The sequence below is a fragment of the Haemorhous mexicanus genome, chromosome 1 (assembly GCF_027477595.1).
Source record: "Haemorhous mexicanus isolate bHaeMex1 chromosome 1, bHaeMex1.pri, whole genome shotgun sequence".
Classification (NCBI taxonomy): Eukaryota; Metazoa; Chordata; class Aves; order Passeriformes; family Fringillidae; genus Haemorhous; species Haemorhous mexicanus.
The window spans coordinates 96385689-96412438 of record NC_082341.1 but is presented as its reverse complement, the minus strand read 5'-3'; the positions used below and the strand labels follow the sequence as shown (position 1 = coordinate 96412438).

The window sequence follows — 26750 nt, the reverse complement described above, 5'->3', positions numbered from 1 at the left end:
CATTGAGTGTGGCTTTCCTTCTAGCTTTGTGTGACAGATTAGATAAAGAATGTAAAAACAGTGCCTCAGGTTTTTAACCATAAATTGACCAACTAGACTAAAGGGGGAAGGAGGAGATGGTGCAAAAATGACTGTTAGCTCTTTGGCTATAGGGGTACCTAAGTGCTTGCCTAGCATTCATGTCTTAGAAAATCTGCCCTCAAGGTGAATGATGCACTGCACACAATCTGTGCAAAAGTTAGCAAACATTCAGAATGTGTTTGGAAGATTAATAGTGTCATAATTTTCCTCACCCTGTGGGTGTTTTTGTTTTTTTTCTTTTTTCCTCCATAAAGCAGTGTTCTAGGGGCTCATCAGGCTGTGCATTAAATAATTGAGTTGTTATGCCAATAGGCTGTGCTAAAAGGTGTGACATCAGTGATTTCTTTTCCATGCCACTGTGCTTTGATCTCCTGCTATAAAGCAGAAGATCTAACAGTGGAAACTTTTGAAGATGATAAATGAATTGTACTAATTCACTTTTCATAATCCTTACAAAAAATGTCTGTCCTAATCAGTCAGAAAAGATTTAATAGCTGTTGTCTCTTGAAAGTCTCATATTATCACAATTGCAAACTATGAAATTACTGTTATGAAATATTTTACTAGTATATTTTTTAATGCTGTTGTAAAAGCTTTAGGAAAAATTAATAAAGATGCCTCTTTGTTATAAGCATGCGTTGCTTTTTTGTATTTTCCCAATAAAACGTAAAACTTCTTTTCAAGAGAGCACTGTGCAGTAGTGAATAGTTGTTGTCCTTATTGATGATAATTGTCCAGCTTTAATTTCATATCACTGGAATTCATTGAAACTGTCAATCCAAATATACTAATTCCAAACATTATATATGGTGTTGAAACAAATGGTGAAAGTCTTGTCTCATAATATGTAAAGTGCTGTAGCTGAAGGAACCATTGTGACAGTAAGCAGTATGTACAGTACTGTTTGCAGATTTGGGGAGCATAAAATATGGCATCTTCTAGGAAAGAACAAGTGTTTGGGCTTGTCCTTGGATGAAATTCACAGTTGTATTTTCAGAATAAGTCAGTAAAGTTTGTGCGGTTTCCCAGGATTTAATCCAGCACAATCTTGCCCAGTATATCTTTCATTAGCTGAGCTCCCCACTTCTCTGATAAACCCTGCTCAGAGAAAATTGTCAGCAATGCTTAGAATTATAAAAAGTGTTCACCAGCTCATAATTATATTTTCTCTGGTTTTTTTCTCAATAGCCTTGGGCCAGATAATGCTTTATGTCGATGGCATGAATGGAGTGATTAATCATAATGAAACCATCCAATGGCTGTACACACTTATTGGCTCAAAGGTAAGACTCTCAAATATTCTCATTTTATATAGTTTTGATATTCTTTTAATGCATTTTTTAATGCTTTTAGGGTATAAATAGACTGTGTGTTAGGTTCTAAAATATTCCATAATATTTTATGTTGAAATCAGGTCATACTGAGCTTTTACTTCTTTTCTACTGTTTTTATACTCTTTTGTCAGCACTTACTCTGCTCTTAAAAGCAAAGATGCCCTCATTACTGTCTGCGCTGCCATTGCATTTGACCATGGAGAAAATTTTTTGGTTTTGTACTTGCAGCTCCCAAGGCATTCTTTGGAATCACTCTACTCACCATTCTACATTGCTCTGTTCTGCTGAGCACTGGGGGAGGACAGTTCAGAGTGACTCCTTTTTAAACTAGAATGCACAAGTTCAATTGGAAGTTACCTACAACAATCATCTAGACCAAATGCCTGACAGCTTCACTTTATGAAGGACATTGTCCAAGTTTTTCTGAAACACTGACAGGTTTGGGACTTTGCCCACCTCTCCAGGAAGCCTCTTCCAGTGTTTGTCCGCCCTCTCAGCAAAGAAATGTTTCCTAATGTCAAGTCTTCTTTTGCCTGGAGAGCCCTTGAAGGCAAGGCAAAAATACCCTGCCTGCAGGGTATTCTTTGTCGGTTCCCACATATTGAGACAAAAGCTGAAAGCTGGAAAAATGCAGCTTGGGTAGGTCTTCTCCAGTGGAATAGTGATTTATATAGTGCACAGTCTACCTTTAAGGCCACCTTTGCTGGAATTTGAAAAGTAAGCAGAACACAGATTCTACTGACATGCCGTCCTGAGGGGCCATAGGATAGGTAAACCCACAAATGTACCCTTCTCCAGCCTGTTGGCTCTTAATAAGCTTTAGGAAGCTTATTAAGGCCTGCCAGGGGCTGCTGCTGCTCTTACCATGCAGACCTGTACATAGATAGATATGTATGACACCATAGCTGGAACACAGTATGCTAGTTGTTTACAACTCAAAAGTTGCTATAATTGGTGGAGTTGAATCCACAGTTATAGTTACTAAGAAATTTCCAGGAATATTTCAGGTGTCTGAGTCGCACAAACTTGCTGTTGCATACTGTAGTGACATAGAGAGGCTGCTGCTTTCCCCTTTTCCTCTGACAGCTCTCATAACACAAGGAGGAAGAGCTCGATGTCCCAGGAGTTCTTTTTTAACTAGAATTTTTTCTACAAAGTGCAAACTTCACTGCTCCAGCAGATTGCCAAGTCAAAGAACAGATGCTGCAGTATTGAAAGCACTGATTTATATTAGGTCGACATACCTATATTGGTAGATAAGTAAAAGTAAGTTAATTACGGTTATCAAATCTCAGGCTTAAAGGGCAGGCTTCATGATTGGGAAAAGATAAGGAGAAACTTTTCCCCCAGTGTAAAATGTTCCAGTGTTGTCTAGGCATTACTCTGAGTCATTTGTCCTTCTGAAACAGGGGATGTTGCCACAGTTGAAAAAGCAGTGTGAGATGAGAGAGAAACCACTTGCTTCATATAGATCTACATTTTCTATGGAATAGATACAAGAGCAAAAAAGAAACAAAAATACTGCCATGTCCGTGACTATTTTAATTCTCTAAAGCACATAATGGGAGTGGAATGGGAGAAAACATGACTGTATTGCTACCTTGCAGCTTAAATTCTTTCTAGATTTTCTTGCTCTGAGTACTTCAGCTCTTGGGTGCTTAAGCTCCTTTCTCCCTCCCCCATTGCCAGCCTGAATGATTATCTCCATGTCCTGGCTCAGTGCCTGCAGCTGAGGAATGCAGGCAATGTGCTTTGAATAGTTTGGTTTCAGGTAGCATCAAAGTTGCTTTTTCATTATTCTTCGACTGTCTTGGAGGAGATCTAAGTCCCTGTCTGTGTGCCAGAAGTTAACCGAAGGTATGGCAGGCTTACAGTCAGTGTGGTGGGACAGCTGCTTTATTCACTTCAAGGTGGTTTTGACTTTCTGTGAAAAATGAAGCCCTGGAATTTGCAATGCACCTACAGTCTGATTTTCAGCCCTGCTATGCTGGTGCCTTCCCCACAGCAAAGATGGTGAAAAATACGCTAACATTGCTGAGCAAAAAAGGAATAGTGAAACTGCCAATTAAGTCTTGGGACAAATCCCTTTAATAGGATGCAGGAGGAATATAGTTATTCAGCTGCCACAGCTGTGACACATGGTTTTTTGCCATCTCAAGAGCTCTGACTGGGTTTAATATACTTACCAGTGGAGGTTTTTGAATCTGTCCCACAGATATTTTTTATTGTTTTATCAAATTCTGTAGTGGTTTTGCCCCTTCACTGCTGCTTGCTCTGCTCTGTTTGCAAGGGGCTGCTGGCTCTGTCACCCTTGCTCACTTTGAGCAGTGGCTTGTTGCATCACACAGGCTCAGCAGAGCACCTCAGGGGCTGGCGTGCTCAGCACTGCAACAGCTCTGACTTTGGTACCCTGCTCCAAGATCACTATGCACCCAGCAATACTTCTGTATAGGGATGGGGGAAAAACGTGGGTATTAAAAGTTTAAATTAGTGTGAAAGAAGGACTCTAAGCACTTTACTGAAAGCCTCCCCAGATTTTTTGCCATTGTATTCCTTACTATTGCTAATTCTGCTGCAGTTTTACACCACTGAGCATCAATGAATGCTTACATTGATGGATTATCAGAAGTTGTTGATAATTTTAGTGCTGTTATCTAAGTTTTCTCTGAATAAAGTTGTTAGGGAGGCAGTTAGAATTCCAGTGGTGTGACTGCACTGGCGCTGTTGTCATTGTACCAGTTCAGAGAGGCACCAGCTGTGTCAGGGTGAAGAACTGAAAGGCAGGAAGAAACTTAATCTTAGATGACTTGTTTGCTATGGCACAGAAAGAGCCTTTTGTTGCAGATTGGTATTATATAGGCACTAGGTTGGAAGTGTGATAGTAGCAGACCCATTCTTTAGATATATTATGTGGAGATAAGAGCATTACTGGCACATCTCAGACTCTTAGGCCCACTGCTGGTTCTTTACAAGTTGTGTCCAACCATAAATGACCACACTAGTGTGTGGCAGTGTGCTTTCACAGGCTGACTGTCAACCTCTTTCCAATCATCAGTGGCTGATACATGCCTGGCATAAAACAATGACAGCATAATCCCAATGTAAATGCACATTACTACTATTTCATCATTACTTATATGGGCAGCAATTCATCAGTGGTTCCCTGTTTGACAAAGCATTCAAGTATGTACTCAATTATGGGTGTATGGTTACATGCTGTTGGCTTCCAGATTGCTTTAATACATAACTGAGGTCAGCAGTGAGCTGCTGCAGGCATGCAGAAGAGTGCTATAGCACAGCCAAAGCTCTAACCATCTTATATAAGCTACAAATTATGTAGATAGGAAATATTGGTGTCAACCAAGTTTTCTTTTAGCATTTGGTGCTAGTATGGACATTTGTGCAAGAGAGCTTGGTTCTTAGAAGACAAAACTAGAAGTTCATTGAATGTTAGTTAACAGTGCTTTCAGAAATGCTGCTTAATTTTTTTTTGTTGGTGGTGGGGTTTTTTTGGTTTTTTTTTTGAAACTAACCTCTCAAGGATGATGCCATAACTGGCCATGTGCTGTAATGCCCATGTTTCAACTTTAGGGTGTTTCTGCCACCTATGTGTTACTACTCCTGCAGTCGGAATTAAGTTTTTGTGTTGTATTGCAAATATAATTAGGCTGGCTGTAAATGGACTTTTTATGCTGGAAGCTGGCACTGGAGCTCTTTGGTGGATCACTGGCAGGTAAATGGTAATAGCTCTTGGAAAATTTCTCTTACCCAAAAGAAGGGATACCAAGTTAAACACATGTATATATTGAGCCATATTAAGTCCATAGAATGTATTTCTTATCTGTAGGCATGGATAAGGTTATATATATATATACACACACACATAAAGTCTTTCATATGTGTTGGTAATTCCTCTGACCCAGCAAGAGAAGGTGTACAAAACTTTTAGTGTATCAGTGCTTTAAGTCCCCCAGGACTAGCTATTGACTATTTACAAAAGTACCTTCCTGTACCAAGCATCTTGGAAAAAGTATAGGAGCTTCTCTATCTCTTCTGTATATCTCTTTATATAGAGAAGCAAGTGTTTCTTTGCATCACAAACCCACAAACTTTTGCCAGTCCATTGTGGTTTTCAAAGCCACTTCTAAGGCATAAAGTGATCCAAAATCTGAGTTTAGTTTCACCTTTTCTTTCCCCCTGTTTTTTACTGCTCTTGATAATGATTATTTTTTCTCATTTGATGATCCAGGCTGTTCTAATTTCCCCCAGGGGAGCTAAAGCCCCTTTTTGGCATTGTTTTCAGTGGAAAATAATCCATTTTCAAAGGGGTGCTGGGTAACCTCAGAAGACAGGGTGGAATGCTGGGCCCAGGCTGATACAATGAGGTTGATTAAAGATTCCTATCTCACATATTGTTTTAATTTTTTTTCCTACTTTGCTTCTGTCTGAGTCCTAGATTGCAAAGTTAACTACAAACTTTAACTATCAAGTTGTTCCCTGTGCCTTGTGTGAACCTTTTGCTTGCTTAGGTATTGCAAAAATGAGTTTCTGAATGTTTAAAAATGTAATTCTGTCAGAAAGAAGCAAAAAAACCTATTTCAAAGCAAAAGGAAAAACAAAACCCAACAGATTCAGATAGAACAATGTCATTTTAGTGGGTAAATTTGTTTTTTTTTGCAAAAGGAAAATCATAGAATCATAGAACCATAGAATTGGTTTGCATTGGGAGGGTTTGTAAAGATAAATTAATTTCAGGCTCCCCTTGGCACGTGCAGAGACACCTTCCACTAGACCAGGTTTCTCAGGGCCCTATCAACCTGGCTTCAGACAAGTCCATTAGGGGCTGCTTTTTTTGCATGGTGCCAGGGGTGGGTTAAAGCATGCAAGTGGTTGCTACTCATTTCATGAGAATTTTGAGAGAAATAATATTCACAAAAAAACTTTTTTTTTTTTTTTTGCACAAATGAATCATTTAAGGTATGTAGAGGCAGATACTCGGTCAGAAAGCTTGACTAAATTAGTTTCCATTTCACAAGTCATTTATACATGTGCTACACTGAAGACAGAAGCAAAGTTGAGAATTCTATAACTTGATTTTTTCCTCAAGAAATTTCTCACCCAGTCTTACAACTGGATTTTAAAGTGGGTCTCCAAATAAATATCAAAAGTTGGTTTCTAGTAATGGAGAAGGTTACAGTTCTAAGGGTCTTAACAGATATGAATAAAATCAAAACAGTAGTACTACTACTACCAAACCCCAAAGCATGTTGAATGAAATCACTGCCAACCTGGATGGTATGCCCTCTTTTTGAGAATCTTGGAAATACTAAGTATTTGGATCTCATTGAATTTTATGGCCCTGTATTTTGAAAAATAATTGTGTGTATAGATGTTCTATTAATATGCCTGATTTTTGTGAGCTAGAGACTGTGCTGTAGAACTGTCCTGTGCTTTATTCTCAACGTGTTTGGAAGGTGATCTAGGAATTCTGGCTAGCTAAAATAATTAAGAATCCAGGAAAAATCACACAACTTGGAGACCTGCTGTGATCAATTTTACGTGTTTTCTTCCCAGTCTGCTGCCCTGATGGTTAAAAAAACTTCCTGCAGCTTCTGACAAATTAAGCACGAGCTATTTAGATTGCATCATTGCTCTCTTCCCTCCAGCCACATCTCTGGCAAACCTCTAGTTTTGTTCTGTTTTCAGGCCTAGGCCAAGTAGAAATGTTAGCTGGGTATCAGTCTTACAGGTTTTCTGGCTTCTTTGCTTCCTGGAAATGTTCAGAGCAAAACGGAGATCTCGCCTCAAAGCCTAAAATTATTGCAGTCTCACCCATGGGCTGCCCTGCACTCGAGATGTTGGGCTGTGGTGAGCAGGTACAACTGCTTTGAGTTTACTGACACCCTGAACGTTCATCTCAGATTAGCAGCTGCCTTTTATAGTTAATCTACTGTGCATTGAACTGTTGTTATGAAGATGGCTATGGGAGAGAGAAATGAAATCCTGGCTTGACTGGAGCTTCCCTATTTCCTACTTCTTGAGGTCTTGAGCCTATGCTCACCCAGGCCATCAGAGAGCTTTCTTCCTCTTTCACTCAGAAACTGGACCAGCACTGTCGCATGAACTGAGTTTATTTTGAATTGTATTTAATTAGTGCTTTGAAGATAAGGATCAGGATGTTGCAATAAACTTGGAATAGGATAGACTAGCCAGCACAGACTGTGTTAAGCACTTGCTTTTGGTCTCTCCAACTCAGCAGACAGACTGCCGTGAGTGCTGCTGCTCTTTACCAAACCTATTTGTAGGTAGATTTCAAAGTCCTTCCATCAATCATAAAAGTAGGTGAGTCCTGCAGCACTAACTATTCCTGTAGCTCCATCTGTTGCATTCACTTACGAGTATTTTGAAGGGATGAATACATATTTTTCTGTGGTCAAAATGAACTCTTGTAGATTAAGGAGATACTAGAAAACACACAGTTCCCTCACAAGAAATCAGAGATCTGATTTCAACTCGTTTGAAGTGGGGAATGAGAAAATGTAATGATTAACTGCCAACAATGTGGCCAATGCTCAGACACAACTTTTCACTCAGTCTCATCTGTTCAAAACTGTTTAAGAAAGTGTCGGGTTAGAGATGAGTAAAATATGTTGAACTATTCCAAAAAAATACCATGCATCTATGCAGATGTACAAATTTCTTGTTGTGAAGGAAAGGCAAGAAGAGAGAAAAAAAGCAAGAGTTATACTAGAATTAGGTGGGGTAAAAACTGAAAAAAAATCCTAAAGTCAGTGCTAGCTTTTAGGATTGCTTTGGTCTCCCTCACTACAGTAGTTCAGTGTCACAGGCCTGTTACCATTCACGTGTGTGAGCAAAGTGCTGTGCCTCACACCCTAGCTATTAATATATATTTTAATTTGATAATAGATTGATTAATTACTATTACAATAATATATATATCTGCTATTAGCTCCTAGTGTTTCCTAACAAGCATTATGTCCAGCACTGCAATGAAAGGAGAAGGTGCAGTTGGAAAGTTTGCCTGTATTGGGGACTGAGACTAAAGAAAATGGAGACTACTTCTTCCAGCATGCTTGAAGCCACCAGTGGAAAATGTCTTTGGCAATAAAATCAATTGCCTAGACAAAAGAAATAGAAAATGAGTTGTCAGGTAAAACAGAATGAAGAAATATAAGAGAGTTGCTCGGGATAAAAAGATGCTAGGTATAATCCAGGCTTATGGTATAGTATACACATGAGATTTTTATGCATATTTAAAAGCAGAAATCAACTTGACTAGTATAAAGCACATTGTGGTCATTATGACAAACCTTTTGGGACAGCAGTGTTATCATTTTTCAGGGTAGAAATATCAATAATCCGAACTCAGTTTAATAAACTGCATTTTCAGGAGTGTTTTAAAATTAAAATAAGCAGCTGTGTCTGCACCTTTTCTGGGACCACTGTTTCTTGAACTCTGGTGCATAATGCTTTGGTTTCCAGGGTTGCCCATTTTCTGGTCTTATTGCTCTTATGTGTTATAGTAATGTATCTTTTATGACAGTGGCTGTGGTGCTTGGCAGAAGGCATTAGTAAGTAGGCTATTAGAAAGTTTAGCAGGAGCAGCAGAGAAACCTCTTCTGGTGCACAGACATTGAAATGTCACACAACACAAATTTGTTAGCTTGCACCTTTAGTGAAGGTCAAGTGATACAATTTTCTTAATCAATTTAATAGTAAAAACAAGCATTCACAAAATGTCCTGTAATGCTGGCAAGTACGCTCTGTGCTCGTCATTCCTTCTTGCCTTCACTAGCAGGACCATGTCAGTGGCATGATGGTACAGTGTGGTACAGGAGATCCATCACTATGAAACATAAGAAAATGCCCAAATGAGATTGGCTCAATTGGTTACAGCACAGTTCTAATAGCACCAAGGTTGTGGGTTCCATCCTTGAATGAGCCATTCATTTAAGAGAGGGACCTCATGATCCTGCTGGGTCCCTTTCATTTCAGACTATCCTGTGGTTCTGTGAAAATCACCATAGTGAATGGATATGTTTCCACAAAGTACCAGTACCTCATCTGAACTGTGTGGGGAGACAAACCTGGCATCCAGATCTCCTGAGACTTTGTTAAGTGTCTTGAATTTCTAGCAGAACTTTTTGGTTATTCTGCCAGTAGAAAGCAGCATATGGGGATGGAGGGTTGCAGTGGTGATGCTGAGAAGACTCCTGCACTCCTATAGAAGAAAAGAGGTGGCCAGCCTTTTGCATTCTTTAGTAGGTGTTAACATTCTGGGATTTTATGACTGTTCAACAAAGGGCATTATGGTTAATTTTTACTTATTCTATCAGATTTGAAGAATGCAGGTATTCATCCTTAATTTAACAGAGCTTTGGGCTCAGTTTATATATTTATCTCAATGCACTAGGATATTTATTCTGGTACAAGCAGAGTTCAGTTAATTCATAGGGTGTGGGTAGGATGTTTTTGTTAATCACTTAATTTCTCAAACTGTTTGTAGTAAACTTTGTAACTTCATTATTAAGTTACTTCTTCCTCTCACCTCTATTTTGATGTTTATTGAATTGTTATTAAAGATGTTTGAGAACTGCACAATTGGTGTGGATCCTTTTTACAGGATTTTAAAGAAATGCAAGGAGAGTTTGCATGGCAGTAGCAGAAATTCCACACAAAGTCTCTTCAAATGTTTGTCTGTGCAAGGATCTCTTACTTCTCCAAAAGCATGACTTAAATCTGCTGTGTACTCTGCAGCTGCTGCTATGAGAGGTATAAGACCCATCTTTTTCTGCAGAATTGTTCTGCTTAATCTTCTCTCTGTTATTTTCCTGAATGTTCCTCTTTTTGAAAGAAACTGAATTACTATATTATTACAATTTTAGAATTACTATATAATTACTATTATTATTATTACTATTTATTTTTCCTCTTAAATTTATCCTAATTTTCTTCTTAAATCAGTATCTTTCCTCGTTGCCATACATATAGTGCAGTAGTGGAATTCTGCCTGCAGGAAAGGTGGAATCCAACATTTTTTGCAGTGTCATGTAAACCAGATCCGAGACAGTTCAGCCAACACAGCAGTTAATATACCAGTGTGTTGCTTGTAGCTTAGCCTGGAAGAATGGCCCAGATAGGGAGAGAGTTTTTACATTGGGAGACCCAGGCTGAATCCAGCTTCCAGGCACATTCTTGAGCCAGTTTTCAAATCCCTTTTTGCCTTGGTCCCTCATCTGGAAAATTGGTATTTGGATTTTAGAGGCCTGGAGGAAGAACATAAGGGAGTAGAATGACAGATTATATGTGAAGACAGATACGTAGGTAAAAGTTGAACCTGATACTAATTGTTACCATATCTGCTCTTTTGGCATCACTCAAAAATGTTTGTCATTCTTTTATTTAGAATCATTGTTTTTTAAAGCAAAGGCTACTAGCTGAATATACTTGGAAAACAGAAAAAATATGCTGTATCAAAAATGGAAACTACCAAAACACACATGATTGCTCTATATTCAGCATGTGGTGCACCCCAAGGAACCTCTGAGTTGCAAGCAGCTCAGGTCCCTCACCAGGATATTACCCAGGACTCGTGGCTACCTCACAGATTTTATGTTGGTCTCCTCCATTACGGGACTTTTTTTTAGGAAGAAAAAGGTCTGGTAAGATGTGTGGACCTCAATTACTTTTCATAAGATCAAGATCAAAAGGAAGGCTCTTTGATAGGTTTTCTTTCTTCCTTTTTTTTTAGTTCTCTCCACAGTTCTCTAAGAGTAGTTCATACCATATAAAGACTTTTCAGAATAATTTCCAGCATACCAGCAGGTTTTCTAGCTGGCTCCCATGATACACTGAAATGAGCCTCATCTGGGCATGCTGTGTACTCTCTTCCCATATTCTGACCCTCTTTGATCACAGCAATTGAACGAGGAGTTCAGATGCTTCCTGGTTTGCCCCCCTCTATCTCTCCACTGTTTTCCCTTTTTGAAGACCACATTAATAAAAAACAAGAATGTGATGTTCAATATAAAACATACTGTTAATACCTCAGCCAGCATGGAATTTTTGTAGATTGGTCCCTTTTATTTTTGAATTTCCTCTTATTAGAAGACACACTACTGTAGAAAATGTATGCTTTGTCTTTTTCATTTCCAGCAGTGTGTAACTGCTTCCTTCTTTAGCTCAGTAAGAAAATTAAAGCAACCTCTCTGAAGCTCTTTTTCTCCACTGCACTTTAAATGTCAGTGTGGTTGTCTAAGCATCTGATTGTTATGATTTTGGAGGGAAATGTAACACTTCTCTAACTTACAGTTTGAATGCTTTTGCTTCCCCAATTAAGCTTTTCCTATGAAAAAGGCTTTCTTATAGTAAAGAAAAGTAAAGTGGAACAAGAGACTACCACAGCTATTCATGTATGGAGTTACTTCAAAGCTGTTAATCCCTGGGGACTGTGTTTTAGTTCACTGTGTTTTCCTGAAGATACTAAATGTATTAAAACTATATTAAATGTATAATATATGTGCATTAAATATAGTAAAATGCTTTACCCCTTTTATTAAGTAGAGAAGATAGAATTTCACTTCATAATTTTTGCTCCTTTATGTCACTGCCACTCTATGGGGTTTGCAGTGCTTTCTGTTCAGGTAATTTTTTCTTTTTCCCTTTCTCATCTGCAGTCCAGCTTCCACAAATACACACTCTTCACATGTTGGGTGTTTCTTGTGCCACCCTTCCAGGCACCTAAAAACTGTGCATGGCTGTAGGGGGAAAGATATGTTACACCACCTGAAAGTAGGTTTGCTTCCAGATCTGCCCTGCTCAGATGGATGTCCATAATAGCTGTGGATGCAATAGAGAGATTTGAGGCAAACTTCCTTAGAATCAGGATATACTTCAACTTGCATCACTGGTCTGCAAAATTTTTCCTTCTTGTTCCTTGTCATCCCCTGCTGATGAAGGGATGCAACGTGGATGCCCAAGTTCAGCTTCTGGCAGTGAAAGATCATTCATAGCAGAGCATTAGACAAAAAGTGTCAATTCACTTCATGGAAAGCTTGAAGGCTATGGTAAAGACACATTGCCATTTACTAGGGTGTCTTTTGTATAGGAACAGCAAGGGCTCTGAGGGTGTCCCAAGGCATTCACCATGGGACAGGATCTGAAAACCAAGCACAAGATTTTCCTGATGTCATCACTGATGTAGTACTACAGTTACTCATCTTGGAGGTTGTTTTGCTTTATTTCCCTCCTGCTCAGAAGGGTGGGTTAGAATTATTCGTCATCTTTGGCTAAACCGACATGCAGTTATGTGGAACAGATGGACCAGACTTACTTTACCTACAGGTCTGACTAGTTAAATCCCAGTCTGCACCATTATGAAACTGTGGATGTTATAGCACTGGTAGCATCCTGCCACTAACTCAGTTATTGGTTAATTACAGAAAAAAAATGAAGCCTAACCCAGCATCCTTCTCATTACCACCCTTTTCAAAGGGTGTTTTCCAAAGTTTTTGCAGTAGGTTGCTTTTCATCATAGAAGTAAGTTGCAGTCTGAGGGGGAAAAAAGGAGGCATTTCACTTGTTGGGCCTCTCAGAAGTTTTAGTCTTTCCCTTTTCTTTGAAACCATGCTTTTGATTTATGTATCTGAATTAATTTTAAATCCTAATTTGTCAATGAAAATAGTTTGTTTAAATGTCCTGTATCTTTTGAACCAAAGGGTAATGAAAATTTTAAAAACTTTACACTAGATATTAATACCTCCTGCCTCCATCTGAGGCTACAGCTTTCCTGCATGGATACATGCAAATGAAAGCTGATACACTCATTTTCCCTGACTGCTCTGGAGAAGCAGCATCCTCAGTGGTGGCCACCACGTGCTTGACAAGAGACCTGACAGGACACATCCTGTACAGCCAAGATACAGAAAACACTGCAGCTGTTCTCGTGTAGAAGGAAAAAAAATATCAGTGAGGGGAACGAAAAAAGCAACTTGCCTTTTCTGCCTTAGAAAAACCATCCCACAGCACCACCTAGCAGGCACAGATGGATATGAATAAACGGTGTGAGGGCAGGATTGGAGCAAAATGCCTCTGGGAGAATACAACGTTGAGCAGGACTATGTGCTTTAAAACACCTATTCCATCTAACACCTAGCACAGGTTATTGATAAAAACTGAGTTGTGCTGTCCTTCCCTCAGGCAGTTGGTATCCTTTAGTTTTGGATATTTGTAGCTTCATACAGCTAATGAATCTCTGCATGTCTAATGAAATGCATCCTCAGTTTTGGAGTAGTTTTTGTAATCCGGAGTTTTTAACTCCATGTATTTCTAACACACCTAGTTTAATCAGAGTGATGGCATTACTTATCATGGAATTTTATGGTTTTGCCTGCAATCAGTCCAAGGTGCTGGGGAGGAATTTCCCAGCTGCCTGCTGAGGAATACTGCCAGAGCACAGATTCTGAAGAGGCCAGCAAGCACATCCTCATCCCACTCCCATGGCAGGGAAAGATGTATTATAAAATAGTTAAGCTGCAGCTGCTAGATGTCTCTGTTTTAAAAGCAGTTGTTTTACATGTTTGTTTTTCGAGGGGGCCCAGAACATGGAGCCTTTTTTTGAGCTGCAAATGTGAAGCATTTATTTGTGATTTTATAGCAGCCTATTGCCTCTACTTTTGTTAATTTTGTTCATCTCCATAGCTTACACAGCCTTTTAGCCTTCATCCTGCCATCCTAAACAGGCAAAAGTGAAAGGCTCTGGCAATACCCACTTGTGGGAAGCTGTCTAGGAGATTGAAGGAAAAAGTCAGGACTGCCGTTAAAGACACTCTTTCAGAGCACGAGTTGTAGCTGGTTATGCTGAGCTAGAGCAGCACTGTTTCTCTTATGAATTGTGCTGTGAATATATGGGTTAAAAAAAAAAAACATGACTCAGTAATTAGGGACGAGGAATAGGACTGCCAGCTTGCAGAGTTTGGCATTATGCATTTAGGCTGATCTGCTCTACTACTCAGAGGCAGTACACAGAGATCTCTGGCAGCAGGGCTGAAATCCTGTCCTTTCCAGGTTCTGAGAACTTGTTTTCCTGGTTAAAGCAGGTGACTGTCTATCAAGACTCTTAATTTGCTCTGCAGCATTGGCAAAACTGTTGTTGTTGTTGTTATTAATAAGAAGAAAAATATTCAAGAACTGTTCAACTAAATCCCTATATGGAAACTTAATTCTTTCAAATATTGTGAGACATTTTGCTTTTATAAAAGGAGATGTGCTCATATAGTAACTTGGGGGGGCGGAGGAATGGAAACACCACCAGAAAAACCCAAATTTTTTTCTGATGGTTCCATGGTTACTGTGGTAATATCTTTCATGCTATCCTCATGGTTGCTCCATGTGAGAGCCTACCATGAAAAATTCTCTAAAAACAAGTAAAATTACACCAAAAGAAAGAGTTCAGTGTGATTTTAGTCACCCCCTCAAGACCTATACTCCACTGCATTGAAAGGGTCAAATCTCAATTACATTCACTTTTGGCTAAATCCATAGGAACTATTCGCATTAGGCATTACACTGCTACCACAGTGCATTTCACTTGAGCTTTCTTGGATACAAAGGATCATGTTCTGGAGCAGTTTATTTTACTGCTTTTGTTAATTTCTGCCCCTCATTAGGGCATCACTGTTTTTACTGATTTTGTCTGCAGTTACTCTTGACTTCAGAAGAAAGTGGAAGTATTCTGTTGTGATTAGTTCAGGAAAAAGAAAGGGTTGGAGTTTTTTTGTTGGGTTCCCCTGCCCAACCCCTGCCCCACAGTCTTCTCTCTGTCCCTCTGTACTGCTCCCAAAGAACTGAAACAACAGCTCAAAACTGATCTATGATGCAAGTCAAATCACTGCTGATTATGATCTCATGCTTCTGTGGGTTCAGCTCTTTGAATGACCCTGGCAATTACTTGGCTCAAAACTATTCAAGTCCCAGATGCTGAATAATTCCTAAATACTGCATCTGAAATAGGTTTCATTCTGATGAAACAAAAACTGAAATATGTGTGAAACAATGCCACAAATAAAGGCACATGTCTCTGTGCAGTAGCTTAGTCAAATGTCCTTAGTCAAAAGTCTCTAGGTCCAGAAGAGTGCACTAAGGGTCAGATGAAGAGAAACACAGACTCTGGAATCCTTGTCCTTGTCACTGCTGCTGCAAAGCTACCTATAGCTTGGTAGCTACAGCCTCTTAGGAATATACAGGCACATACTAGACTTCAGTATTACATTGCTGTTTGGTGTTTGTGGTCACATCTCAGGTGATTTCAGATGATGCTCTGTTGCATTTCTGAGGCTCTTTTAACCTCACTTGGGAGATAGGAACCTAGTCTAGTCTTTTCTTTGAGCTGCACATACAGATTTCCAGAAAAGTAGGCTGCAGGGAGACTACACACCTGCAGATGGGTTAGTTCAGAAGCCCTGCTGAACCTGTCAGTTCTGACCATGAGTTTCCAAGCCTTGACTACTTTTCATTTCCATGTTCTAATTCTGCTGTATAGAAAACATGTTTCTATCCCTTTCCGTCTGCTGTCAAACTAGACCCAAAGTGAGCATTGCTGTTACTGTGGTTCTGCTGAGGACCTGAGACACAAAACCTGAGTCATTGGAGGTTCCTGAGCAAACCACTCAGTATTCTCTTAAATGCTTGAGAAAATGTAATTCATTTAACATACAATATCACAGATTTTTACTGTAATCCCAGACCACACCTGTTGTCCAGAGCACTACCTGGGTATCATTGCATAAAAAGTCTTGTCTTCACATGATAGATGAACTATATTTTGGGTAAATGTATGGGCATTTGAATCTTAACATATGTGGAACTGCTTTTTTAGAGTGAAATTAGGTAATCTCTATGATCTGGTGAAAAAAGTGTTAGAGATTTTTTGCCTCTTTCAGTTATATGTGTGTTTGGGAGCAGGTATGGGTATGTGAGAGAGAGGCAGAAAATAAGTTGCAAGTACCATGCTTTGAAAAATAAAGAATAGTTTAAAATAATGATTAAGAATCAGCATTTTTTTTAAATCATGCTTTTTATATCTGTTAATTTTTAGCCACCATCCTGGACAACTGAGTGTAGGTGGCTTTGCAGAGAGCGGGACAAGATGATCTCCAGAGAGATCCCCTTCAACCTCAACCCTTAAGTGAATCACCCAAACTTCCTCCTCTTTTTCCTGCTGTAGTGGTACCCACATACATTTACTTTATACTTTGAGGAAAACTGTAAAAGCCAGGTCTTTTTTATGAGTTGTAACAAAGGCATTTGCTTTTAGTCAAACTGCAGTTGGGATCTGGACATGGAGGTTAGTGAAGCTGAAGTTAACTTCATCTGATCTGCAGACCTTTGGAACACAATTGAACATGAGTGTGATTAGAGTTAAGCCCGTATTGGTAAGCCTTTGCTACATCACCAGAAGTGCTGTATGGAAACAATTCCATTTCTCTTATCCAAGCAGGAGTCTGAGGAGTCTTTTTCCAGCTCTGTCACCTTTCTGGGATCCAAAACCAACCATACATATTTTCAATTTGTATGTTTGGTTGACTTGCTGTAAAATTTGGGGTGGATGTAATCAGTTTGGTTGATAAAAGTCAGAGGAAGGAGGTAGCTTGAGACAGAGGAATTACATTATTTCTTTGAACACTGAGCTTTCTAGCTCTTAAAAAATAGTTACTACTTTAATAGAAGATCCCTGTTGAGAGAAGCCTACAATAGTATAATATATCCTTACAGTTGTCCACCTGTGTGCAGAAGTTGCATACTTGCTAGCACTTATGAAAACCAAAATTGGGAATATCTCCATCCCTGTCCTCTTCTGGCAAAGGAAGGAGTTAGAATAATATGACACTGCTAGGGCTGTGTAATTAAGCAGTGTCTTAGCTGATATGCAGTGACTTGTGTCCCCATAAATCAGGTTTCTAAATGTCTCCATGAAGTATTCTGCCACTCCCTACAGAAACCCACGATGTGGGAAGCTGAAAATGTCTAGTCTGTTACATTTTTGTTTTCATCATGAAGTTTTTTGTATTTACGAAAAAAGCACCTGGACTAGACTGATAATGAGAACTGGATTTGAGGATAGCAGCCTCTTCCAACTGGAGAAATATGACCACTTCTGTTATGTTCACATGTTCCCCAGCTCTTTGGGGGGGAAAGTATTCCTATTTATTAACTTTATTTGGCAAGTTATCCAAAGCTAAATAAGTGTGTCTGGTTTTGCAGTCAAACCTCTGCTTCTGAATTAATTTTTATGCCTGATAATACTCAGAAGTTTGAGAATAGAGAAAAATCTTCAGTCTATATGTACAGTGAAGCAGTAGTGCTTTTATCATTATAGTAGTAAGTGGAATATATATGTGTGTGTATATATATATATATCCCTTTTCTAGTTTTACTCTATTACATATTCTTTCAAGAAGAATTATTTGTGGTGGGTTTGTCCCATGTTTTGATGTGTGATATGTGTTCTTTCAACAGTTTTATCATTTCAGTAGTTCCAACCACTAGTATTTGCTTTTTAGGATGCTTAAAAAGAATAACCTGTTAACAATTAATTGCTTAAGAAAGATGTTGCAATAGGTAATATTTTATAATTTGGAGTCTTGTTGACATACTGTTTTCAACCATTTCCACACACTTTATTCATAGGTTGTTGTGATTTTGTGTTTTTGCTGTTAAAGTGTTGTCTATAAGATTGTACAGTGTCAAGAAAGGACTGCTAACCATATCATTAAAATTACAGTTGTTTTCAGAAGTTATTTAAACACAGGCATAGTTTGGGTATTTAATATGAGTGCATTTTAATGAAACTGTTGAAAGAACTAATTTCATGTGCAGAAAACCACAGAATAATAATAGGGTAGTTTTCCACTGTACTGGCAAACTCAAATAGTTTTTTCCCCTAGGGTCCTTGAACTCAACCTTGATAATATTTAAACAGGACATTTCCAAGGCCACTAATTCTAGCAAGTTGTTTCATAAGCAGTAGAACTGATGAAACAATTTGTTATCTTTGTTTTCCTTCTTCCTTGCTTTTTCCTTGCCATGCTACATGCTCTTGGTGGCTCAGTCCTGCTGTGTGTCCCATGCCTGCTGTCTTGTGCAAATGGCAGCCTGCAGCATGGCTGGTGGAAGGCTGAGGACTGAGGACTAATTTTCTAGCTGGGTCCCTTTCAAAATGACTGGAAAGTTCCTTTTCTCTTATGAGATTACCATCTTGGGGTCTTTTGTAATGCCTTTTTCAACTTGAGTAGGAACATAACTCCATTACTGTCAAGTGTGACAGGGCAGTGGGCAGATAGACCCTATAGTTACAGGAAAGAGTCCAGAAGTAGGCAGTGGGAGGGGCAGCACAGCTGCCTAAGGAAACAGGGGTGAGAAGGCTGTGCTCCTCATGGCTGTTGTGTGTGTTTCAGTGGGTTTAATTTTTTAAGAGGCTCCAAGAGAATGTAGTCTAACAGTTCTGTTATTTCTCTGTTTTCCTCTGGTTTTGACCGTAATTAATTCATTTTATTGGTGATGGCTTTCGCAATCAGGGACAGGGTGACCTCTGAGCTCTACTTGAGCCACTCTGCACTGGCCAGGAGGAAAATTAAAGATATTAGAGTTTTGATATTCTGCTTTGTACACAGTTCCCATATCAAACATAGTGAAGCTTATGAAGCCCTCTCTACTGCTGTCATTAGGAAATTTCTGGTCACCAGCTATATAAATCAGATGATAGGGAGGGGGTCTTGGAAGAAAGTAGTTTGCTATGGAAAATTGATGTGGAGCAAGTGGACTTCCTTCTACATAATTTCTAGTCACTCAAGAAAATTATACAGTAGTAATTTGATCTTAAATCTAAAGACTTAGTTCGGAATTTAAAATATTTCTGAAAACACACATTAGTCAAATATTTAGTTGGAGGCTTAAAAGAAGAAATAAGATGCAATGTTAGATCTTCTGTTTGCCTTTTAAATGTACAGTACTTCAGCTTTTCTGTACATAAAATGTGATCAAACACAGTGTGCATCACAGAACTGTTGCATTACTTGATTAATTGTAGATGAGTGTCAGATCCTTACATGCTTTGCATGAGATGCCTTAGTAATAGGTTATTGAATCCCTTCTCTCTTTAAAATTAATTGCCTTTTGTCTTGAGTAAGGTGACTTTGTATTGCATTAGATGTTTTTTCAAACCAAGATGTCATTCAGCAGTATAACAAAAGCTAAAGGAGTGTGATGTGAAGGGGATTTCAGAGCAGGGAGTGAAGATAAGTCCTATCTGCAATTAAGTTTATAAAAACTCTTTTCCTCTCCCATTTTTTTTTGTAACACAGTTAAGGAAATATCAACTTGGCCCTGCCCAAGGAAAAGAAGTTGCTGAAACTGCCAATCTCTCAAACCTTTCCGGTTGCCAGAGGTTCAGCCCAATAACCATCTGTTGAGGACAGCACAGTTCAAGGCTAAAATCATACATCAATTTAGGGGGCTGGTGGGAAAGCTCTGCATGTAACTCCTCGGTCATAAGGAAAAAAAAAAAAAAAAGAAGACATGCCAAATGGCCTTAATCATTTTTCCCCATGCAGGCACACAAACCCCATTCTTGTGATCCATTTCAGTTTGCAAACTCATTTCTAATACGGAATTCTGATGCTTGGCTTCAACTCTTGTAGCTTATTGTCTACTTACCTTACTGTTACCAAAACATGAAATCTCCTTATTGCATCCATTGCTGAACAGATCATCAGGGTGGTGTTCAAGAGAAAAAAAGGCTATTTTTAATTTATTCTGCTGATCAGAAGCACACATTTTATTTATTAGACATATGACTAATTCCTAAATACCCATCATGTTTGACTGTGGCTTACAGATTTTAAGGTCATGGATTTGCAGGAACTACCAAAAAGTGGCCTAGTCAGGCAGTATGTTTCCAGATGCCAAGTTGTGTTAGAATGACATTATACATATCATAATATATCATTGTTGTTGCTTTTGCATAAAGCTAGTTTAGCATGTACCCCACCGAGATTTTGTTATCTAATGAAAGGAACAGACTTTACTAGACAATCTTACTCTATGATCCATAACAGGAAAATGCTAGAAAACTGGGGCTAGACATAAATAAGGTGCATGTTTGTAGAAGACAAAAAGAGAATTAAGAGGTCTGTTCCTTATCATGTTTGATAGCATGTTACACACAAGCATGAGTCTAACCAGAAATTGGTTCTCATGTTACTGTGGTTTCTCTCAAGCTAAGTGTTTTATACCTTATTTAAGATAATTCAATCACAATCCTTATCCAGAGAGAGAAGACAGTGCTAGAGGTACTGATAGTGTTTATTTTCCTGGAGACCTAAAAGATACCAGTGTTTGGGAATGGTTAATAAAAGAATCAACAGATGATACAATGAAACTGAACTATTTAAAGAGAGAAAGAAAATTAAATCTGAGTGTAAATCTTTACAAGCGAAGCATAATTCCTAGTCTGGACACAGACTGATGGCAAATTTCCAGTGAAATATTTTTGGTTTGTGTTTTGCAATGGAAAAAACTAAAACTTTAATTGAAACCAAACCCTTTTGTTTCAGCAATATCTGAAAAAGCCAAATAGAAAGGCATTTAAAACTGTGTAACACCTAATAGGCCTGTGGTTGGGCCCCTGACAAAGGTGCAAGGACACCAGCTCAGAAGTCACCTGAGGCTAAAGAAGTTTAATCCTTTTATGTCCTATAATCTCCAAGTCCTACTCTGTCCTCCTTTCTAGGTCCATGATTACGTGTGATTTTTACACAATGAATAGTTCTTGTGGGAGACAATGGGGGGATTGGTCTGGTTGTAGGGGGGAAAAGCACAATGAGATTGCTCTCACTTTGTGTGTTGTCCTGGAGAGCTGTGAATGGTCTTTCATTTATCCTGTCATAAAACAAACAAACAAAACAAAAAAGTCATTTTAGACTACTTTATGGGAGCAGAAAATCACTTCCCCACCTCTTCAAGATTGTCATTGATATTCCAAAAGGAGGAGAGGGGAATACTCAAAAAACCCCTGTAGTATCTCATGTCTTGTTCCAAACACTGCTGCCTCAGTTTTATTCAAACAATGTCTGTCTGATGTGGCAATTGGTGCAAGAGAAATTGGAAGTTCATTAGAAGTGACTTAACACAGGGCTGATTTCTACTCCAAACATATTCTTTCAAAGCTCCCATCAGAACTGCATGTATTCATCTGAGTGCCACTTTGACCTGCGGTAGGCTTTGATTTGTTGTATGAGTTGCCTGCTTCTGTGTACGGATGTTTTTTTCGTATTTCTCCCTTCTTCTTCTGGACCATGATTTATGGTGTACATAGTAATTTCCAAGCATGAGCCTTTTTTTTTTCTTGTTGACCATTCACTAATCACTATTTGCCCATCCCTGTGTGTTGTTGGTAGGCCAGATTAATTTCTTTTTAATGACCTTCTTTGTCTTCATGTCAGAAGTCTCACCACAGATAAAGGACAGATGCACACCACATAGGTAACAGTGCGCAGAACATGTAATCATTACCCAGTATGTTTGCAAAGTTCTGAGAAATTTCATTTTCAGAATAGTAAATGCATGTATTTCTCTGCCATTCCTAGCATTACACATTCTGTAGAGGAAAAAACTTAAAGGAACATTCAGAATAAAAAGACTGTTGTTTAACTGATGATTTTGGAGCTTCTTGCATCTAAGCTTATAGGGGTTTTCAACTCAATCTAATTCCTTTCACAGCTTCAGTCCTGAACTGGCAAAGCCCTTAGCAACAGTTTGTTTGCCTTATTTAAGCATCCTTCTTTGAATATTTGAGGAAAAATGGCTGAATATTAAAATGCAATCTGGCATTGTTTTAATATATAAAACTTTTAAAAATTGCTTAAAATATAGATATGGCATCGCATGCATTCTTATTTGTTGTACACCAACCCACAGAAACATAGATTGTTTAATAATTGAATCCCTAATGATATAAAATGCCGAGGTGTTCACAGTATTCAGGACCTAGAAGGGGGGTTATTCACATGCTTTGTGCACACTGTACTTGACTGTTGCCTCCCAGCTTTGTGATCCTCCCTGTGACACACCCTGTGACTCGGGCAGATGCTGCCTCCCTGAAAAGCAGGTGGAGGAATTGGCACATGTTCACTGTGGTCCATCAAGCAGCTTTTAGGGCCACAGCACATATAATTTCTTTCTTCCTTCTGGTAAAGGAAGATGACACTCATTTACAAACTTTTGTTTGGTATTCTGTAGGTCATTTGAATTTCTAAATTTTCCGTCTTTAAAGATGCAGCTTTGAAGTTCTGATGGAAAATAAGGCTAATTGGAAGTTCTTGGCATAGGTGACACAAAAGGATCTCATTCTTCCTTCAGGAACTATGAATGAAAAGGAACTGAATCACTAAATAGACTTGTCATCTGTTTTTGGACTGAAGTAACTGACCTCAAATATCAGTTTTGGACAAGAGAGAAACTAGAAAGAATTTGGGTTGTTTCTATGTTCTGTAAAGCATTTGCAATCCTCGTATTAGGGAGCTTCAAATGTTTTACCCCCTAATGTCTTTCCCCTTACTTGTTTGTCATCTCAAGGCCCAATTTTGTCTGGGTTATGTAAGCCACTCATATTTCCAAAGCTCTTGCTGTAGGTGTTAAGGCTCTTTTTGATGTTTAGCCAGCCCTTCATGCTTCTGAGACAGAGGTTGCTCTTCCTGCTTGTGCACTCAGTGCTGGAGCCCTTGGTTTGCTTTCTGCAGTGCAGATGTGGGAAAGGTTCACTAAGATTTTGGATGCAGTGGAGACATTCTTTTACATAAATACAGCTGGGCAGCATGTGAAATACTGAAATGGCATTGTTGCAGAGATTGCAGAAAATTTAATACTAATTTTAAAAAATAGTGGGATGTCATAGAATCATGCAATGGAATGGTTTGTGTTGGAAGGAACCTTAAAGATCACATAGTTCTAACACCTCAGCCACCGGGTTTACTTTCACTAGACCAGTTTACTCAAATCCCCATCAAACCTGGCCCTGAAAACTTCCACAAATGGAGCATCCACAACCTCTCTGGGCAACCTGTTTCAGTGCCTCACCACCCTCACAGTGAAGAATTTTTTCCTAACATATAACTATGATCTGTTTCAGTTTAAAGCCATTACTCCTTCTCTTTTTAAAATCTGGGAAAGTTACAGGTGTTTCTTTTAGCATCACACCATTTGATTCTGTGTACTTGTTCTGAATAAGAGAATATGAGTTGGAGCAGGTGCCATTGTGTGAATGAAGGTCAAACACATCCCAGGCTCGGCTGGTGAGAGCGTAGCCACCAATTTGAAGGAAGTGCCTCTCCCTCTTTGGTGCTGATAAGGCAGCATCAGGAGTTCAGGAGTCCAGTATTGGGCTCCTCAGTATGAGACAGGTATTTATCTGCTGGAGCAAGTGCAGTGAGGCTCACCATGATGGTCACATGGGGTAGAGCACGTTATATGAGGAAAGGAACTGGATTTTTTCACCTAAGATAAGAAGGAAAATCTTATCAGGGCCATTCCAACTTAAATTATTACTCCGAGATTCTCTCAAGCTCACTATTTATATTTACTTTTTTTTTTATTATTACAAAGAAAAACGATATATTATAATAATATTATATATTATTATATTACCATATAGCATTGATATTTATTTTATATATTTGTTGTTTATTATAATAAATAGTGGCTTTATATAGATACACTATATTTTTTTTTAATATTATGTATTTTGTTTAAATATATATATAAAACGTTCATTCCATTCCAGGAAGATCTTTACTCCTGTTGTAAACAGTAGGTGATTTTATTCCCTTGCAAAACATTAAATTGAGTCGAATTGCAGGTGCTGGTGGGATGCCAATGGGCTCTTCCTGCAGCACTAGATCTGAAGTTGGGGGCATCTTTGCACCCCAGGAGAGAGAGAGGGGTTCCAGCTTTCCTGTGCACCTCTCCCAGGCAGGCTGAACACTGTTTGGACTGGCTGTTTCTTTAGCTGCAGCTCTGCCTGGCTGTATCCTACAAAAAGGATGAGTACCTGACCTACAGTAAATCCAAGTCTACACCTGGATTAGGTTTCAGAGGATTTGGCTGTAGTAAATCTTTATTTAAAAATTCAATGCCTATTTCTCCTTTAAATTTGAGTAGCATAACTCTGAAGCAGCTACATCTCCCCAAGTAAAATATTTTTATTCAATTTCCTTTTTACTTTCTTCCTTTTTAAAAGGAAAAAATAATTGAATCTGGAATGTTTCAGTCTGAACTCTACAAATATTGCTTTGGTCTCTAAGTCAATGAACTTTGTGACAACATTCCTTGTAAAGGTTAAAGCCTTTCCAGACAAGTGATTAACAACTGCGATAAGCCCTTCCATGAGACATGAGTTTTGCAGCCTGTTGTGTGGTATCCCTGTCTGAGTCTGTAATTGTCTAAATATAAAGAGATAAAAGGGAAAGGGATTGCCAAACTGCACTGTATAAGGTAAAGCGAGTCAGAGGGAAAAGGTTTATAATTTTTCTCCTTCCTTTTACATTGCTGGCTTGTTCTTATCTTTAGCCAGAAGATGCTAACATAATTTCCTCTCTATAAATTGGCTTGTACATGATACAAAAACACAACAAGAACTTTATTTTCTAGCTTAATAGAAGTTCTGATGCTTCAGTGTTTGGATATTCAAGAATCCTGATTTAATCTCAAAACTGTTAAAAAATTATTTTACCAAGCCAGTGAGTATGCATATTGCCTCAATGAGCCTTCCTTTTAACTAAGCAGCAATATTTAAATGGAAATTTGGATTTAATTAGGACAACCAATGTTTGCAAAGTGATAGTAACAGTAACTAGTAGCCAGTAACTAGTTTTTTTGAACTAGCATATCTACTTCTTTTGTTGCCTTTCTAGTCCTGTTTGAAATAGAAGTGTGATTGGCCCATGGGTTTTAACAAAACTGTGGCTATTGAATCAGACTCAGAAAGCAGTTGTTCCCCTCTTCAATAGTAAATGAGTACAAGGAAAAAAATCCCACAAACAGTCTTAGAAGTTTTCATTAATTTTTAACCACGATTCAGATTATTCGTGATTCACCTGCTTGTGAATGAAATATGAAACTTGTTTCTATTGCCCCCAATTGCTGTGCCACCTGGGTAAATCATGTGAAATGAAATTACAGTGACTGGCAAAAAGTTCCATGGCTTTGCAAAAGGAAGCAAGAAAATCAGTGAACTGCTGCTGTTTTTTCCTGTATAGCAGTCTTCCAATTCTGAGATTTAGTTATTTTATTTACAATCTAGCTATATAATTAATTGAAAAGGTATGTCCTGCAAACACATTTTAGAACTCGCACAGGAAGCTGTAAGAATCTTTGGCAGTCCAGTAGTTACTCACAAATGGCCCACAGGTGGTCACAAAGGGAACATTTAACAGACTGGACATCATACTGGAGGCCATAATAAAAAAAATTCCCTGTGCATCACATGGGTCCTGCCACCAGGTATCCCTGAACAAACCTTTCAGAGACTGCTTGGTGCCACAGTGGATAATTAGAGCTGATTTTAGGGTGAGTATGTTAGGCTCTGGACTGTTTTTGTGTCTGGGTGTGACAGGTTATCAGATGTCTCAGAGGGGCTTTGGCTGGCTGAAGACTTCAGTTTCCAAGGGGCAGTGCAGCTGCTCAATGACTGCCTGCTCCTGTCAAGAAGCACTGTTAATGCAGTTTAGAAAAGCACTGCAGGATGAGCACAAAGACTGTGTGGGTCATGGGTAGCTAGGTAACTCCTCAGCATAGGCATTGTGCAGCTTAGTCTAGGACTGCAGTGTTTTGCTTTTGTCTTTGCCCAAAGTGTCCAGAGCAGCAGGCAGGCTTAAAAGTGCCCACAGGAGTCCTAAATGCCATTTTCTGTTAAGGAAACAGCATTGTTTTTAATGCAGGTTTTCTCAGAGCTAGTGTTTGTGGTGGTGCAAGAAGAAAGCAGCCATGGTATGCACCCTCAGTAGAAAACACATCCACTTCCAGGGCTGATTAACTCTTTGCTGAGGAGCTGGATAAGCCCTGAACATTTGCAGATTGATGAACTGAACTTAGAGTGTCCTTCTAGGACCTAAATGGTAAGCAAAACATAGCTTTCCTAATCACTCCTTTTCTCCAGGACTGCTTCTGAGAGGCTTTTATTCCTTACAAACCCATCTGTTAGCTTGTTAAGCACAGGAAGCCAATACCTGCAGATAGCACCTGAAATCAGCCAGCTTGAGTTTT

At 38.8% G+C, this 26750-nt stretch overlaps 1 protein-coding gene across 5 annotated transcripts in view; it reads left to right on the top strand.

Moving 5' to 3' along the window:
• FHOD3 (formin homology 2 domain containing 3) overlaps positions 1-26750 on the top strand; it is a 373180-nt gene that overhangs the window by 220370 nt on the left and 126060 nt on the right. For all 5 annotated transcript variants that reach the window (XM_059856914.1, XM_059856895.1, XM_059856904.1 and 2 more), the window contains exon 6: positions 1270-1364. In XM_059856914.1, coding sequence (XP_059712897.1) covers positions 1270-1364 — 95 coding nt within the window. The remainder of the gene's footprint in view (positions 1-1269; positions 1365-26750) is intronic.